Source organism: Falco punctatus (assembly GCF_963210335.1).
Source record: "Falco punctatus genome assembly, chromosome: 6".
NCBI classification, from domain to species: domain Eukaryota; kingdom Metazoa; phylum Chordata; class Aves; order Falconiformes; family Falconidae; genus Falco; species Falco punctatus.
The window spans coordinates 14,098,081-14,112,202 of NC_137585.1; the positions used below are offsets into that span (position 1 = coordinate 14,098,081).

General features: G+C 38.1%; 1 protein-coding gene across 6 annotated transcripts in view; it reads right to left on the bottom strand.

Annotated features, from left to right (window-relative positions):
- ATXN10 (ataxin 10) overlaps positions 1-14,122 on the bottom strand; it is a 142,788-nt gene that overhangs the window by 122,853 nt on the left and 5,813 nt on the right. For all 6 annotated transcript variants that reach the window (XM_080393369.1, XM_080393368.1, XM_080393370.1 and 3 more), the window contains exons 2-3: positions 13,768-13,959; positions 10,569-10,651 (exon numbers count right to left, since the gene is read on the bottom strand). In XM_080393369.1, the coding sequence (XP_080249495.1) occupies positions 10,569-10,651; positions 13,768-13,959 (275 nt within the window). The remainder of the gene's footprint in view (positions 1-10,568; positions 10,652-13,767; positions 13,960-14,122) is intronic.

Consider the following 14,122-nt stretch of genomic DNA (forward strand, 5'->3'; position numbering starts at 1 on the left):
CTAGAAGGAGCAAAATGATTTACACTGACTCTGAAACTGTCACTGTCTCCCAGTACAGCCATCAAAATCTTTTCCACGAGTACCATGGAAAGGGGAGTTTTGAGCACCAGTGCAACAAACATTGAATTGTTGGAAAGCATCACCTTTTTTGTCACTACTTCAAAGTCTTCTTCCAATGCCATCCATGTCATCAGTACCAGACAGATGAATCTCATTTAGGCAGGATCTGGTCTGTAGTTCAAATTGTACCTTAACGAGCTGCAGCAATAAAATACTTTTATACTCACAGTCCACAGTAAATAAAGTAATTCAGCTCAGCTCCACTTAAATCAGTCAGTCACTGCAGAAGCATCAGGACTGAAGTAGAGAATCAAGCCCAAGGTATAAAAACCCCCACTATCAAGAACCACTGGATTCATACTCGGTAGGACATTTAAACTAGAGTTAGGAAAAAGTTTTAAAATAAGAGGGGTCTTTCACAGGACTAACAAGGGAGAAACACAGCAAGCCGGAGCTTAATATACTCGGACATGAGATCCCATAACTACAGTTGCTGTGTTATTCAAGGGCAGTAATAATGGTCCAGGCCCTGCTGTAAGCTGGAGGCCCACTCCCTCCTCCATTAAGATAAGAAAATGTTGCATTTAGATAGTGTCCCTGGTCCTAAAGCTGCCTTTCTTCCATGGATCTGAACTTGCTGTCCTCAAACCTCCCTCCACTCCAGGTGTTATAAAATAAGAAAACCAAATTCAGGCATATGTAAAATTTCCATATTAATGCCAGAAGTCACAGCCAAGCCATGAGCATGAACACAGACACGTCAGGCTGAAAATAATGGTAACACTGGCATTTACTCAAAATGACAGTTACTGCTATCACATAAATACAGTTCACTGTACTAACTGTGCGGGTCACAGTTAGTTGTGCCTGTACACACTGCACAAGATTCAAAGTGTGGGACTGTCAGTGCAGGGAGCAAGAGTTAACCACTGCAGACAGGGGCAATACTACACACACAAGAGCTAAAGAGAATTCAGTGTTTGCTAACCCAGGACAATTCACCAGTTTAATTCGTCTTAGATTTGGCTCTTTTTCTCTGTGGACAGCTGAAAGAGTGTAAAAGTTCGCTCCCTATTTTGTAGTTTCTGAAAAAAAGGCAAAGAACAAAGACCTGGAACAACGACCTGAACCAAGGCCCACCCAAATCAGGGTCTTTCCACAGCCTTTAATGGATTTTGGACCAAACTATGAGGACCAAGAGAACCTTCCTGCTCACAGAAGGTGGCATCAGGTTGGCATGCTTAGGAAGGGTGAAGCTTGTACAACTGTAATCCTTGCTGCAGATGTTCTGAAGGCAGACAGTTCATTAAAAAGCTGTAGCAATATTCACCAAAACACAGCACAGACAGAGCAGTTGTAAACTTTAAACTGCAGTATTAAATAGCAGCAGAGCTGAAGTATTTTTGCCTCTGGTAATTTACCATCACCCAGCAGCAAGAATGCCTAAGCCCTGCCTGAACTGTTAACTAGCTAAGGGGCAACTGTCTATTGTTAGAAAACCTCATACTTGCTTCCTAGCACAGACGTTTCTGGAAGATGCTCACAGTTACCTTTCAAAAGCACTCAGGCTCACTTTCAATTAAAAAAAAATACAAAAATTAATGAGCTAAACAGAAAGGAGCAAAGCAACCAAAACAACCCCAAATGGTACCAAGAGAACAACCCAATTATTTAAAACTTTCCTGTCTCATAAAGTAGTAAAATGATCTGAGTAATAATAATTAGGGGACAGCAAAACTAAAAAAAAACCAACATAGAATTTTCTTAAGCTATGGAAACATGAAACCAAAATCCCAATACAAGTGCAAATAGCAGTTTACTTCTACCAGATAGCCTATCAACTCATTGTTAGGGCATACGCTCTGCAACTGCTACGAAGACCATGAAAATCCCAATATTATTTTTACAGATTGGAAAAACACAAAGGCCAAAAACAACACCAATAACTCAAATAAAAAACTTATGCTTATGTTTACATAAAAGTTTGATGAGTATAATATATTTGTCACACTCCCACAATTATTCCCCAAAAATACTATAAATATTATTTTGACAATGTAATTATAGTTTTTACTTTAACAGTGGCAGCAAAGTACTGGCACCAATCCCCCATACAAAAAAGCCTAATTGACAAAGCAAAGATCATACATGGAAATTGGCAACTCTTAAGATCAGGGCTGTCTCTTATTTATATGGCTAAAAAAAGTCTGTTTAAATTAACATCTGGTTTATTTAAGCTGTAAAACCTAAGTAGCTTAATTATGCTAGCAGTAAGCAAACAGAAACCCCAAATACAAAAATAAATGGAAGTTCAGATTTTTAAATTCTCTTATTTTTTTCCAAGCAACTGAGGCATGCTCTTTTCAAGCTGCTTTTCGGGAATTAACCCCATGGACTGTGGGTCCATTCAAGAACCACTCTCTCCCACTTCCTCTCCCTTAGGAAACAAAAAGTTAATATGAATATGAACTTCAATTGACAAATGTCACCTATTAACAGTTCACGATGTTTTTACCCTGCATGACAAGGAAAATGGTTCAAGCTTTATAACACTTACTCTCATTCCATGCAGTGTAATAATTTACAGGATTTGCTCATGAAAAACCCTCAAAAACAAAACAACAACAACAAAATATCTTCAACAAAACAGTATGCCTTCTCCTCCAGAAATATAGAGGGCACCGATGTGGGAAGAGAGGAAGGATTATCTTTCCTTCCTAGTCCTGTTGGTTTAATTTTAGTAGCCATCGTGTTTGAAAGTCTCCAGGATACAATTTAAAAGCTACATTTCTCCAACTGTAGTCACATTACAATCAAATCCCTACAACCAAGCCTGTGTGGAGACACTTATTGTTCAGACAGTAAGAGACCTCTGTTTATAGGCAATAAAACTTAGCAATGGTTTCCTAAATGGATTGGGTGAGCTCTGAATATTCACTCTGCTATGATGTCTGTCTAGTAAAAATTTGCTGTTCCATCACACTTTCCAGGCATATTTAAAATATTTATTTTTCATATATAAAATACAAGGGGCAATTTGGAAATGACACCATTCAGTGCAACATGATTTAAGAACTACAAAAAGCAGTGAAAGCAGAATGCAAATTCTTTACAGAATAAAACAGCAACATGAAAGATACTGAACAGGAAATAAAAGAGAAGCACAAAAGGTGAAAGAGAGACTCCTTCAGTCAATATCGGCATGCATTAAAGACTATTTAGGTTCTATGGCTGACAACTGTTTCTCTTTCCTGTTAATTTAAAATATGTTGCCGAATGACCAGTCATTCCAAATGATAAGGTACGAGGAAAAAAAGAAAGTATCAAAAATAGGCCACAGACCGTTAAGACTCCTATGCCAGTACATAAGCCCTAAATGCTCTGATTTTCAAACTAACTGGTTCTGCAAAGGTGCATCCTGAAGAGGTCTGAGTATTTACCCATGTCATTTTCCTATTGCCAAGGTACAGTCTCTTTAATGGGACCAAAAGTAACAGTGCTGCTGCTGCCATTGCATTCTAGGGGAAGAAATTAAATAAATAGACAGATAAATATTGACAAGAATCAAGAAATGGTTAAGGACACATGGCTGCTCCATTTAAAAAAAAGAATAAAGGAAAATCAATTTAGTGTTCCTTGGCAGGTTTGAGAACCTCACCTTCCCCTGCTTTTCTATACCCTCAAAATTAGCCAGCCTCTGTTCTCCAGTGCAATTCCAATTTGCAAACAGTTGAGTGCAGAACTAGGAACAGGTCAGAGCAAAGAAACATCTCATGTTTTGTTTCACTGACTGAGGACAGAATTGAAAGACTTGGTCCTCCTAGCCTCTCTGGAGTGAGTAGAAATCGCTTAATTGATATCCATTCATTTTTGTTTTCAGGAATACTGTTGCAAACCTAAGTCCTCAAAGCTCCCGACTTTACTCAGATTCTTCTTCAGGAAAACAAAAATATTTGATTAAGCATCTCCTTTCCTGTAAACACTTGAAAGTGACTTTGAATTAACAACTTTTTAGAAGGGATAAGCTACACAGTGCAGCTGCTAGGAATTTCTGATCTCTTCCCTGTTTCTTTTCAGAGGATCTCTCATAACAAAGTATCAACATGATTTTATAGTACTGCATGAACTCCTACAGCTTATAATTCAGTGGCTTTTTAAACACAGTATACCTTCACCTTCCAAGAGTTTACAAAGAAATCAAGTATCCTTCTTTGCTCAAAGGTGTGATGCTCTCCTGCAGACCTTGTTATTTCATCAAAGATGAAATGATGCCACCCTATCTGGCTTTTGCAAGAAATATAATCTCTGGAATCTATATATAGTCTAGGTTCCTTATTTCTTGTTTCTGAAGCACATGCACACCCTTATGTTTTGGGTTTGTTTTTGTTTTTTTTTTTTTTTTTTTTAATATCTATGAAAGACTGATGTTCTTTTTATTTTTACAGAGTTCTGAATTCTAAGGTCACTCATTGCCATTTCTTCTGCCCATGCTTCTTCTCTTCCACACTGACAGATTAGAATGTACTTTCCAATGCACTTTATTCCTAGGCCACACTCAACTCATAAGGCAGCAGTGGGCCAAGAGCAATTGTTTTTTCATTAACTAAAAAATACACATGATAGCTGATCAGGTCCAAATCCATTTGAGTACTAAAAGAACACTGAGTGAAGCTGAACCCAAGTTACTATTAATGCTCCTGGCAGGCAGGGGAAAAGCACTGAAAGTTTCAGATTCACTGTGGTTGTCTCTACCTGAACAGCATCACAGGCTTTCATCCTCTTCTGCTCAAAGCAAGAAACATTTTTATAGCTCCCTTGTAAGTACATGACATTTGAAGTATTTGAAAAATGTTTAAAATAAGATAGTCCATATTTTCCCACACATCCTCCCTCAAGGAGGTGTGAACAGGTGTTAGACACATGATATTCATGTTGAACATCCTACTAGAAAATGCTCAAGTTACTATAATAAGCATTGTATTAAAAAAATTTACATAGAGTCATCTTTCATCACTGCTTTTAAAAGAATGTTTTAAGTTCTGCTCTGAATAGAGTATCTGTAGCAGTTTCACTACACCTGAACACTTTTCAGAAAATTGGAAGCAAATTCCTGTTTGAGGATTCAAGCTTATCATCACTGCAATTTACCCAACCTCATAACATTAAGAGCTGCAAATGAGCTAAACCTTTGTGTAACAGTAAGCGCATCTGGACGCTGATTTGGATTAAGACCTGCAGGAGCACCCATTGACATGAACATATGCTGTTACCATTCTCCCATTAACACATTTTTATGCAGCTTACCCTGGTTAAAATCCCTCAAAACTTAAGATGCATGGCATCAGCACAGCACTAACAATACCTACACTACTTGGTTTTCAGCTAGCTCCAGTTATCACCAGCAGCCTGGAACTGAGGAATGCTGGTGCAATGCTCTGAGGACCTCTCTCAGGCACACACAAACAGCGCAGAATTTCTCTGCTGCTGATATGGTGCTGTCGCGCTCAGTTCTGCTCAGAGCAGATAATCAACTCATTCCGAGAACTTGCCTAAAAATTGTTTCATGCAGAGCAGCTATCTGATATTCGGTGCCTTTTCGTCCTAGAGGACAGAAAAGTATTCTGGCAGATAAACACTTTTTAAGCAATTATGTTGGAATTCAAAGCACATTCTTCAGCATAAGGGCAGTATTTTGAAGCAGTGAAAGGTCTGAGAAGATCTATTTACAAACAAAAAGATTAAAGCTCCTGTCCAGGATGGGGCGAGGGTGGGAATCAGTGAAAGGATCGGATGGGACAGAGCCTATAGAACATAAGCTTGCTTCAAAACAGGCATGCCCTTGCTTGCAATTTATCATAGCAGAAACAAAGCTATCAGTTTTTTCCAGATTTCAGAGATGAATCCTAAACCCAGATCTCACACTCTGGAATCTAAATATCACATCACCTTCACAAACCTCAATGTAGCTTCCAAAAGGCTGCTAGATTCTGATGGAAAGCTTAAGATTTGCCATAGGAAAATGGAAAAGAAAAAAAACCAGCCAAATCCTAACCCTACAACCTAACTAAGACATGCTATGAAGTGAAGATTTTCTACTTGGGCTTCTTACAAGGACACTTCTTACAACTGCTGCAATTCCTACCATACTGAACTACTTCTTACCCTTCTTAGCTCTTAAGCAATCTAGGTCTGGCTTAAGTTCAGTTAAAGTTCATCTGGCAGCTTCATCAGCCTGCTCCTGTGGCAAGTGTTCTTGGTCTTTGTACCCACAGCAAGAGGGAAAAAAAAAAAAAAAAAAAAAAAAAAAAAAAAGAGGCTTTTCTTTTTCAATTAAAAAACCCCACAAAACAAACCTAAAACAAAAGGGATGTGGAGAGGGTACTATGAAAATTCCATTACATCTATATTCTGCAGAGACTTTTTTCCCCCCTTAGACTCAAAGTAAAAATCTGAGTATCTTATTAGCTGTATGTTGGAAGACTGTGGTCTCAAATCAGTTAGTGAAGAAATATAAGATCCTCCTGCATACAACATTTCCACACAAGTAGGTTCAGTTCCTGCATCTTCAAGCCCTATTCAAATTAATTCTGAACTGGGGAGAGGCGGGCAGCATTTGTCATCCTGTCTGTCTTCCCACCAGGAATATCCAAGCTCCATAATTTAAAAGGTTAAGTACCTCCTTACACAATCATCTGCTTCCTAGACCTTCAGCATGTATAATTTTAAGAACACTGAGGTGAAGTCCAGTTTTCAGATACTGTCCAGGAAGTGTAGCACTTGAATTTTTCTCTACTTGACTGGGAAGTTCTACCTCTTGCAGAGAGCAGGAGGGATGACTGCTGGAACAGCAAGAAAACAGAGCACATATACTTGTATACGTGACTTATCTGTCACAAACCAGTGTTGATGGTGCCCAGAAGAAGAGCTATAAATTGTTAAAACATCTGTTCAGCATCATTGCCTATCAAACCCCTGTGCTCATCTAGCTGTGTGCTTTCACTGTGCAACTTCTTAGAGCAGATTCCCCAAGTATTACAAAATATTAAATGGTCAAGACAAATTACTACTATGTATTGTAAGCAATTACAAGAAGAGAAACTAGACTATGGAATTCAACTGAAACTAACCTGGGAAATAAGCAGGGAAGAAAAGCAGGGACAAGCAGCTATCTGCAGCAGTATCATATAGGAAAGGCCTAAAAATGTTCTTTTAATACAGGTATTAAAAAGAAATGAGAATATTATTACAGGAATAGCTGGCTCGCAGGTGGGGCTGGACAAATGCCATATGTATGAATTAACTAGTTATTTTTAAACCTACCTGGAGAGCTATTCCAGGACAGACATACTAACTTACCTTCAGGTTTTCTGGCCCATTAACGTAGTGCCATATCATGCACTCTAAACAACAGCTTTTTCTACAGCTGGCTGGGAAAAGTACATTACAAGCATACAGGAATTTGTCTAACCTTTTATAGGATTAAAAAAAATGCTGAAAACTTGCAGTAGAGTTATTTCAATAAATACACTGAAGTGAGGAGCCAAATTAACCATGTATATAGCACTTCAGCTTAAGATGAACTATTGAAAAAAGTATTTCTCCTAGCAAAGAAGATGAAAAGGAATCTGGATTTAATTGAATAAATCTTAGCAACAGTTTTTAATCACACCACTTTACACAGTACCTCCTTTTTTGCTGCTTCGATCATGTCCCCTTCCTTAGAACCACCACACTGGTCATGGTAGTTGCCAGAGAATATATACTTTATTTCGTTTCTGGCTTTATTAATTACAAATTGTACAACACCAAACTTCCCTACAAAAATTACCACACCACTCAAACTTACCAGTCTTGGCAGTTACCAATGGATAAGAGAGTGAAAACATACCACAGATCAGGTTAAACTAATTTTTCAGTCTGCACAAAGAATTTTCAATCTCTTTCATAAAAACAATAATGTTGGAACTTCAAGTTTATTTAGCCTACAATGATTTGTTCTGGGAATTTTTCACAGGGACATGAACTGAAACATTATTTAGTGTTCACTCTGCAATACAGCAGTACCTGTTTAACCTTGGATTTTGTTGCTATGGAAGGAACATGACGGTATTTAGAATGCCTTAAAGATATAAACAGGCACTGAGAGAGATCATCAAATCCAAGAAGCCATTTAAGGGAGGAAACAGAACACATATCCAAATGAACAACTTGCAATATTCCACTTAACACCTAATTATCTGCTAGAACAAAACACATATGCTACTCTAGCTTTGTGACCTCATTTCCTGTATGAAATATGAGGAGAATCATGAAGCAAAAATATAGTTAATAAACACAGTAACATTTACTAATTTCATGGGTTTCTTTTGTTTCAACAGTGCTATCCAAGTCCAATTTGTCTCGCTTTTGAAATTACGACTAATAATCCACAGTTTCATGTAACTGTTAACTTCTGAGGTATACCCTGTATAAGGATATCTATAGAGGCTGGTGCTCTTGGCATTAACAACAAAGTTCATCAGATCACTCAACAAGGATTAGCAACGCTTGCCTAGAAAATTTTTTGTATTCCATTTAGAATACCTAAGCCATGCTCATCACAGACGTTTCCTGATCAGATCAATGCTACACCCAGTATCAAAAAAATCACCTATCCTGGGACAATACATCAAATTTTGGTTATAACTCTAACTCATTTGTTGAATGGCTAATAGTCACAAAACACTTTTTATGTCCCCCTTAATTTTCAGTGGTGACAGAGAGATTTTACAGTATTTTCTGGCTAGGAAAAGGAACCTGAACCAGTTAAGTTACTGGGTTCCATCCTCTCCTTTCTTTTTTGCTGAGCAACATTCATCACTGCTTCTTCAAATCCCAGCAGCAGGAGAACAGCACACATGCATATGATAACCCATCAAGGAGGGGTCAGAAGGGCAAACCTCAGGCTGCATATGTAACCAACAAGGGGTACATCCTGCTCACTCTCCTGCAGATGCTAGGAAGCACCCCTGAAAGGTGGTACTCTCACACCACAAATCCTGATGCTTTGAATAAGCTGAAGGTGGCCAAGTCTACTTGCCCAGAACAGCCTTTCGAGCCCGCTGCTGTCAAGGACCCTCACCGGGACAGTGTCAGGCTGGACAAAACCAGCATTTCAGCTCCCATCTCTTTTCCTTTTCTCTTACAGGCCTACAAAGCGGTTCACAACTGTGGGGCAGGACATTCTTGCCCTCCATGGCTTTTCCAAGTCCTCCTCGTCCAACCCTGTGACACAGCTTGAAAGCCACTTCTGTATGCTATCAGTTCCTTCTCTTCGTGGTCATTGAGCAAGCCCTCTTTTTGCCACCCCACAAGGTTTAGTTTTGGTCCTCCCACACTAAATAAAGGGCTGTACTAGCATCACTGATCCTTCCCTGGAAAAAGGATTCCAGCAACGGGTGAAGGAGTGAACGTGGCTTAAGCATAATACCATCACATGCCTGAAGGGCTTCATTTTGAGCCAAATGTAGCAGAAAAGGAAAAACAGTATCCTGGACTTCACTTCTCTTTCCCAGCTTCATAAAGGTGTTTGAGGGTAAGTTACTGTATGACAGTAGTTTCACTTGCTTTCAGAAAACGATAGAAAAGCAGCAACAGGAACCCAGTAAAAACTTCATCCAAGTAATGTGAGTGAAAAGAAATAAAGCAGCAAGAGAAACCAAATGTTCCCTACTCTGCAACCACAGACGGTAAAGACTGAGATCCAATGCCCTGTATTAAGCTCTACATGCACACACAAGGAAATGCAGATTATGAAGAGAATTACTGTAAGTGTCTTAATATCCAGTGAAATGAGTTTGGTAGAAATTGGTAGCAATAACTGCCATTAAGAAGGAAGGATACTATAGTCATATTTCCTCTTCACTGCATAAAAAAAATCCCCAAAATGCCTCATACATTAAGGAAATGTGAACACTGCTCAAATCAGCACTTATAAGGCTCTTGGCAGGTATTACCCTGAGTGGTCCATAACTACAGCAGAGAAATAAAAATTTTTAAATTACTTTAAAAAGTCACAGCCAAAATTTGTTTCCTGGAATCAGTTAAATTGTTTAAAGCATCACCCAAATAAATAAAAAAAAGGACTATCTCTTCATTTCACTTTGTTTTCAGATCAAATAAGACGACAGTGAAAATTCAGAACATATTTTGAATGGAGGTATTGCAGGGACTTTTCCTTTTTGCAATTCAAATATAATGGTTAATTTTAAAGAAGTTTCCACATACCTTTCCTTTAACAATCTACAGGGAACAGTTGAGGGAAAATACAACTGGACTAGACTTGGGGCCAAGATTTTTTTACAGCAGCGTAAGAGAAGCCCCTCCCAATTATTAACTGTAATCCAAGAAACAATTAAGCTTATTTATGAAAAAAATGCATCAGTAAGGTGACATCATACCACCACAAGACTTGCCATGTAAGAAACATATAGCATACACTATATATTTAACAAGATCCACAGCCTTACCAGTCAATAACAATTCTTCTTTGATTTGTGTTCCATGAAGCAATTTGATCAAATGGACAGATGTAGAGATGAGACCCAAGTTCCTGTTATAAAATTGGGGAAAAAAAATAATCACTTGATATGAAATAAACTCAAATAAAGTGAAAAGGCTTTTCACTGAAGTCAACAAGTCTTTAACACCTTTAGAAACTCTGACATAAAAAGCAGTTTCTCCCACCTAACTGTGCCTGACTATCAGTAGCTACACTACTACCATCAGAAGCAAAATGCACAGGTTTACTGCATCAGCCTGCATATTAACAACTTTGTACACAGCACCTTCATAGCTAAGTACCCTTTCCTCTCTTTTTGCTATTCTTCTAAATCAGATGCTAAAAATTTGCAGGTTATTCCTGTAATTTAAACAGCTTTATTTGTGTAAAAACTTTGCTTTTTTTTTTGAAGTTCAAGTATTCAGGGAAAGTGTCAATATACATTACTTAGTAATAAAATTTGAGAATTTTAAATACCAACAAAGCAGTTAGTGACAGCCATCAAACGAACAACACGGCCAGTTCAAAGGGAAAAATAGAAAATCCTCAGAGGGAAGCAGGGAAGGTCAAGTAATCATTTATCCTTTCTCCAGTGAGAAAGAATCATAGTTGGAATCTCAGAATGGTTCGGATAGGAAGGGACCTTAAAGATCACATAGTCCAACCTTCCCTGCCATGGGCAGGGACACCTTCCACTACACAAGGCAGTGGAAAGCCCCATCCAGCCTGACCTTGAATACTTCCAGACACAGAAAAGCATGGTGTTAGTAAAGGAAAATTAGTGAAGCCATTTGGAATAAAAAACACCAAAATAATTCTACAGCTGACGATCAGCAATCCTGGAGGCAGATAACATACATGCCAGGATGTGCATGCAACAGGAATAAAAAAAACCCCAAAGTCAAAGAATACAGTATAAACAGATGAAGTTTTCAGATTTTAACTCGCTTGTACTTTGGTAGTCAAGCTTTTTGAGAACAGATCAGCCAAGATGGTGGCTGAAACTTCAGAACATAGCAATACCATCTCTACCAAACGTCCAACACCCATGCATGAGTTACTTAAAAAATATCGTATCACATATGAATGCTGAATAATTGCCTTCTGCAGATGTTTTCTAAACACACACACATATTCTTTCTCATTAAGTTCTAACACAGAAGAGAAGCTAAAGATACATTTATAAATATATAATACACCCATGCACACTGGTAGACATACAATCTACTGAAACATTTCCCATTCTTTCAGACCTCAGATTTCTTCACAGCACACAAAGCAGAAAAAACTGGCTCTGGAAGGAACAAAGCCTCATATTCCCCAATATTTAAAAGTTGTTACACAATCCATTTGTTTAGAGTCTTTGCATTCTTTCCTAGAAACAATCAGTTATAATTTTGATCAAACAACTTGTAGTTTGGGGTGGGAAGGAATGGGGGGGAAGGAGTTTGGAGTATCTGAATGTTACACACTTCAAACCAAAGGCACACAATTTTCCTTCCAATCACAACTTTTGATTGTTCAGGACACTTAATTCCTAAACAAGTTGTACGTTTGCAACTGTTTAAAAATCAACACAAACACATAGCTAATACACAGCTGGCTCAAAGCACCCAGTGCAGTATTAAAATGTGCATAAATTGTTGTGCTGCTACAAAGCCAAAACACTATCCAATGAGTGACCCACCGAGTCCTTCACTGTTGGAAACATGGTCAGAACCTCCTATACACACATGCCTTCTCCCTCCACAGTCTCAAGGAAAGCAGAATTATTAGCATCCAGCTTTTTAAATGAGCAAGACTATGCTAACTGCCTAATAAGGGAAAGCACACAGCACAATTTTTCAGCGTGCTTTTGTCCAGAAACAGGATGGATAACTGAATTCCATTAGAAAGTGAAAACTAACTTTCACTTTCTAATGGAATTCAGATATCCGTAACTATGTTGTATTTGTCATGCTACTGAAAAGGGCAATGCTTCAAACTCTAAGCCACGCAATTCTGTTCCCCCTGTTTACTTAGCATGAATAACTGTGGAGCTACATTAAGTTACAATAAGGAACCCAGTCTGGCTGAACATCCACCCAGCAAAAAATTATACACAAGCATATAAATATTCTGTCAGACCAGTTCCTTGACCCACAACACGATCATGAGTACTAGCACTGCCAGGAACAAAATTGGTAAGAGCCTGAACTTAGATCTAGCTTATCACAAAAGTAATGCCTTCCACTAAGTCCCACAATTTTTGTGGCATTAACAAAATTCTGCCCCAGCACAGAAGTTGCAACTTTTTCCCATGTCAAAATGGGAAATACATTTCATTCAATAAACCAAATTTCACTAGTCCCAAGAAATCCAATTTTAAGACTGTAATCCACAATGATTCTTCATGATCTAACAAGCTTGTAACATGTTTCTGGAGCATGTTTTTCATTGGTTGGTTTTGGATTCTTGACAGGGAAGGATATTTGTTGCTCTTTTGGGGGTTTTTGGTTGGGGGTGTGGTGGGGTGTGTGTGTTTGGTTTTTGGATGGTTTTGGGTTTTTTTAAACAGCAGGTAGACTACAAGGTTTTCAGTAATTACAGCTGGTTGTATCCCAAGCATTCCCTCAATGCTGCAACAAATGCAAACAAACAAACAAAAAAAGAGGGTAAATAAGGAGCCAGACTGACTTCTTATTATCTATTAATATGAGTATACCTGTATATATATCAGGGTGGACACGCACAATTCTACACATTATACTTTGCCATGAGTGCCAGAAAAATCGAAACGCACCTTATAAAAACATACAAATCCTGTAAGTGATAATTAAGACTATTTACTTATTCACTATGTTATCCAAAAAAATAAAAGAAATTAAAGAGGAAAAAAGGAGAGTTCCACAGTCAGACTTACAGAAGGCTTAAATCATTTACATAATCAACTTGTAATAAGGACACAAAGACTTTGTTCTACTATTCAGCAGTGCCCCAAACTGGCCTACAAATAGGTCAGCTATTTTTGTTTCTTGCATACTTTATTTCAAGTGATTGCATCAAGCAGGAAATACCAGTTAATAAATCAACTAACACAGCAGTGTAAAATAAGAATCTCTATATAAAACTACACAAACATCTGAAGGTTGTATTTTTGTACTGGTTAAAACGGATCATAACTATACCTCATGACATGTTGATTCTTGGCACACTCAACACAGGCATTCCGCAGACATCTGAAACACTCTGCTATGAGCAGCAGGCAGGTGTCTAGATCTACCAATGCACAGGAGTCCTTACAGGCCTGCTCAATTTCACTTGTGGTGCTTGTCAGGATTTCCAGGAGGTCACGAAATATACTTTCTTCTGCTATTTCTCTGAAAGAAAGAAATTTGCGATGAACAAAAGAAAAAAAATATGCACTGCTATCAAAAAGGCTCTATTACAACAACTACACTTCCTATTGTAAACCCAAAGATATTTCTGCAACAATCTTTAACTGTTCGTAGTATACAAGGTATTCCAAGTAGAAACAGCAAA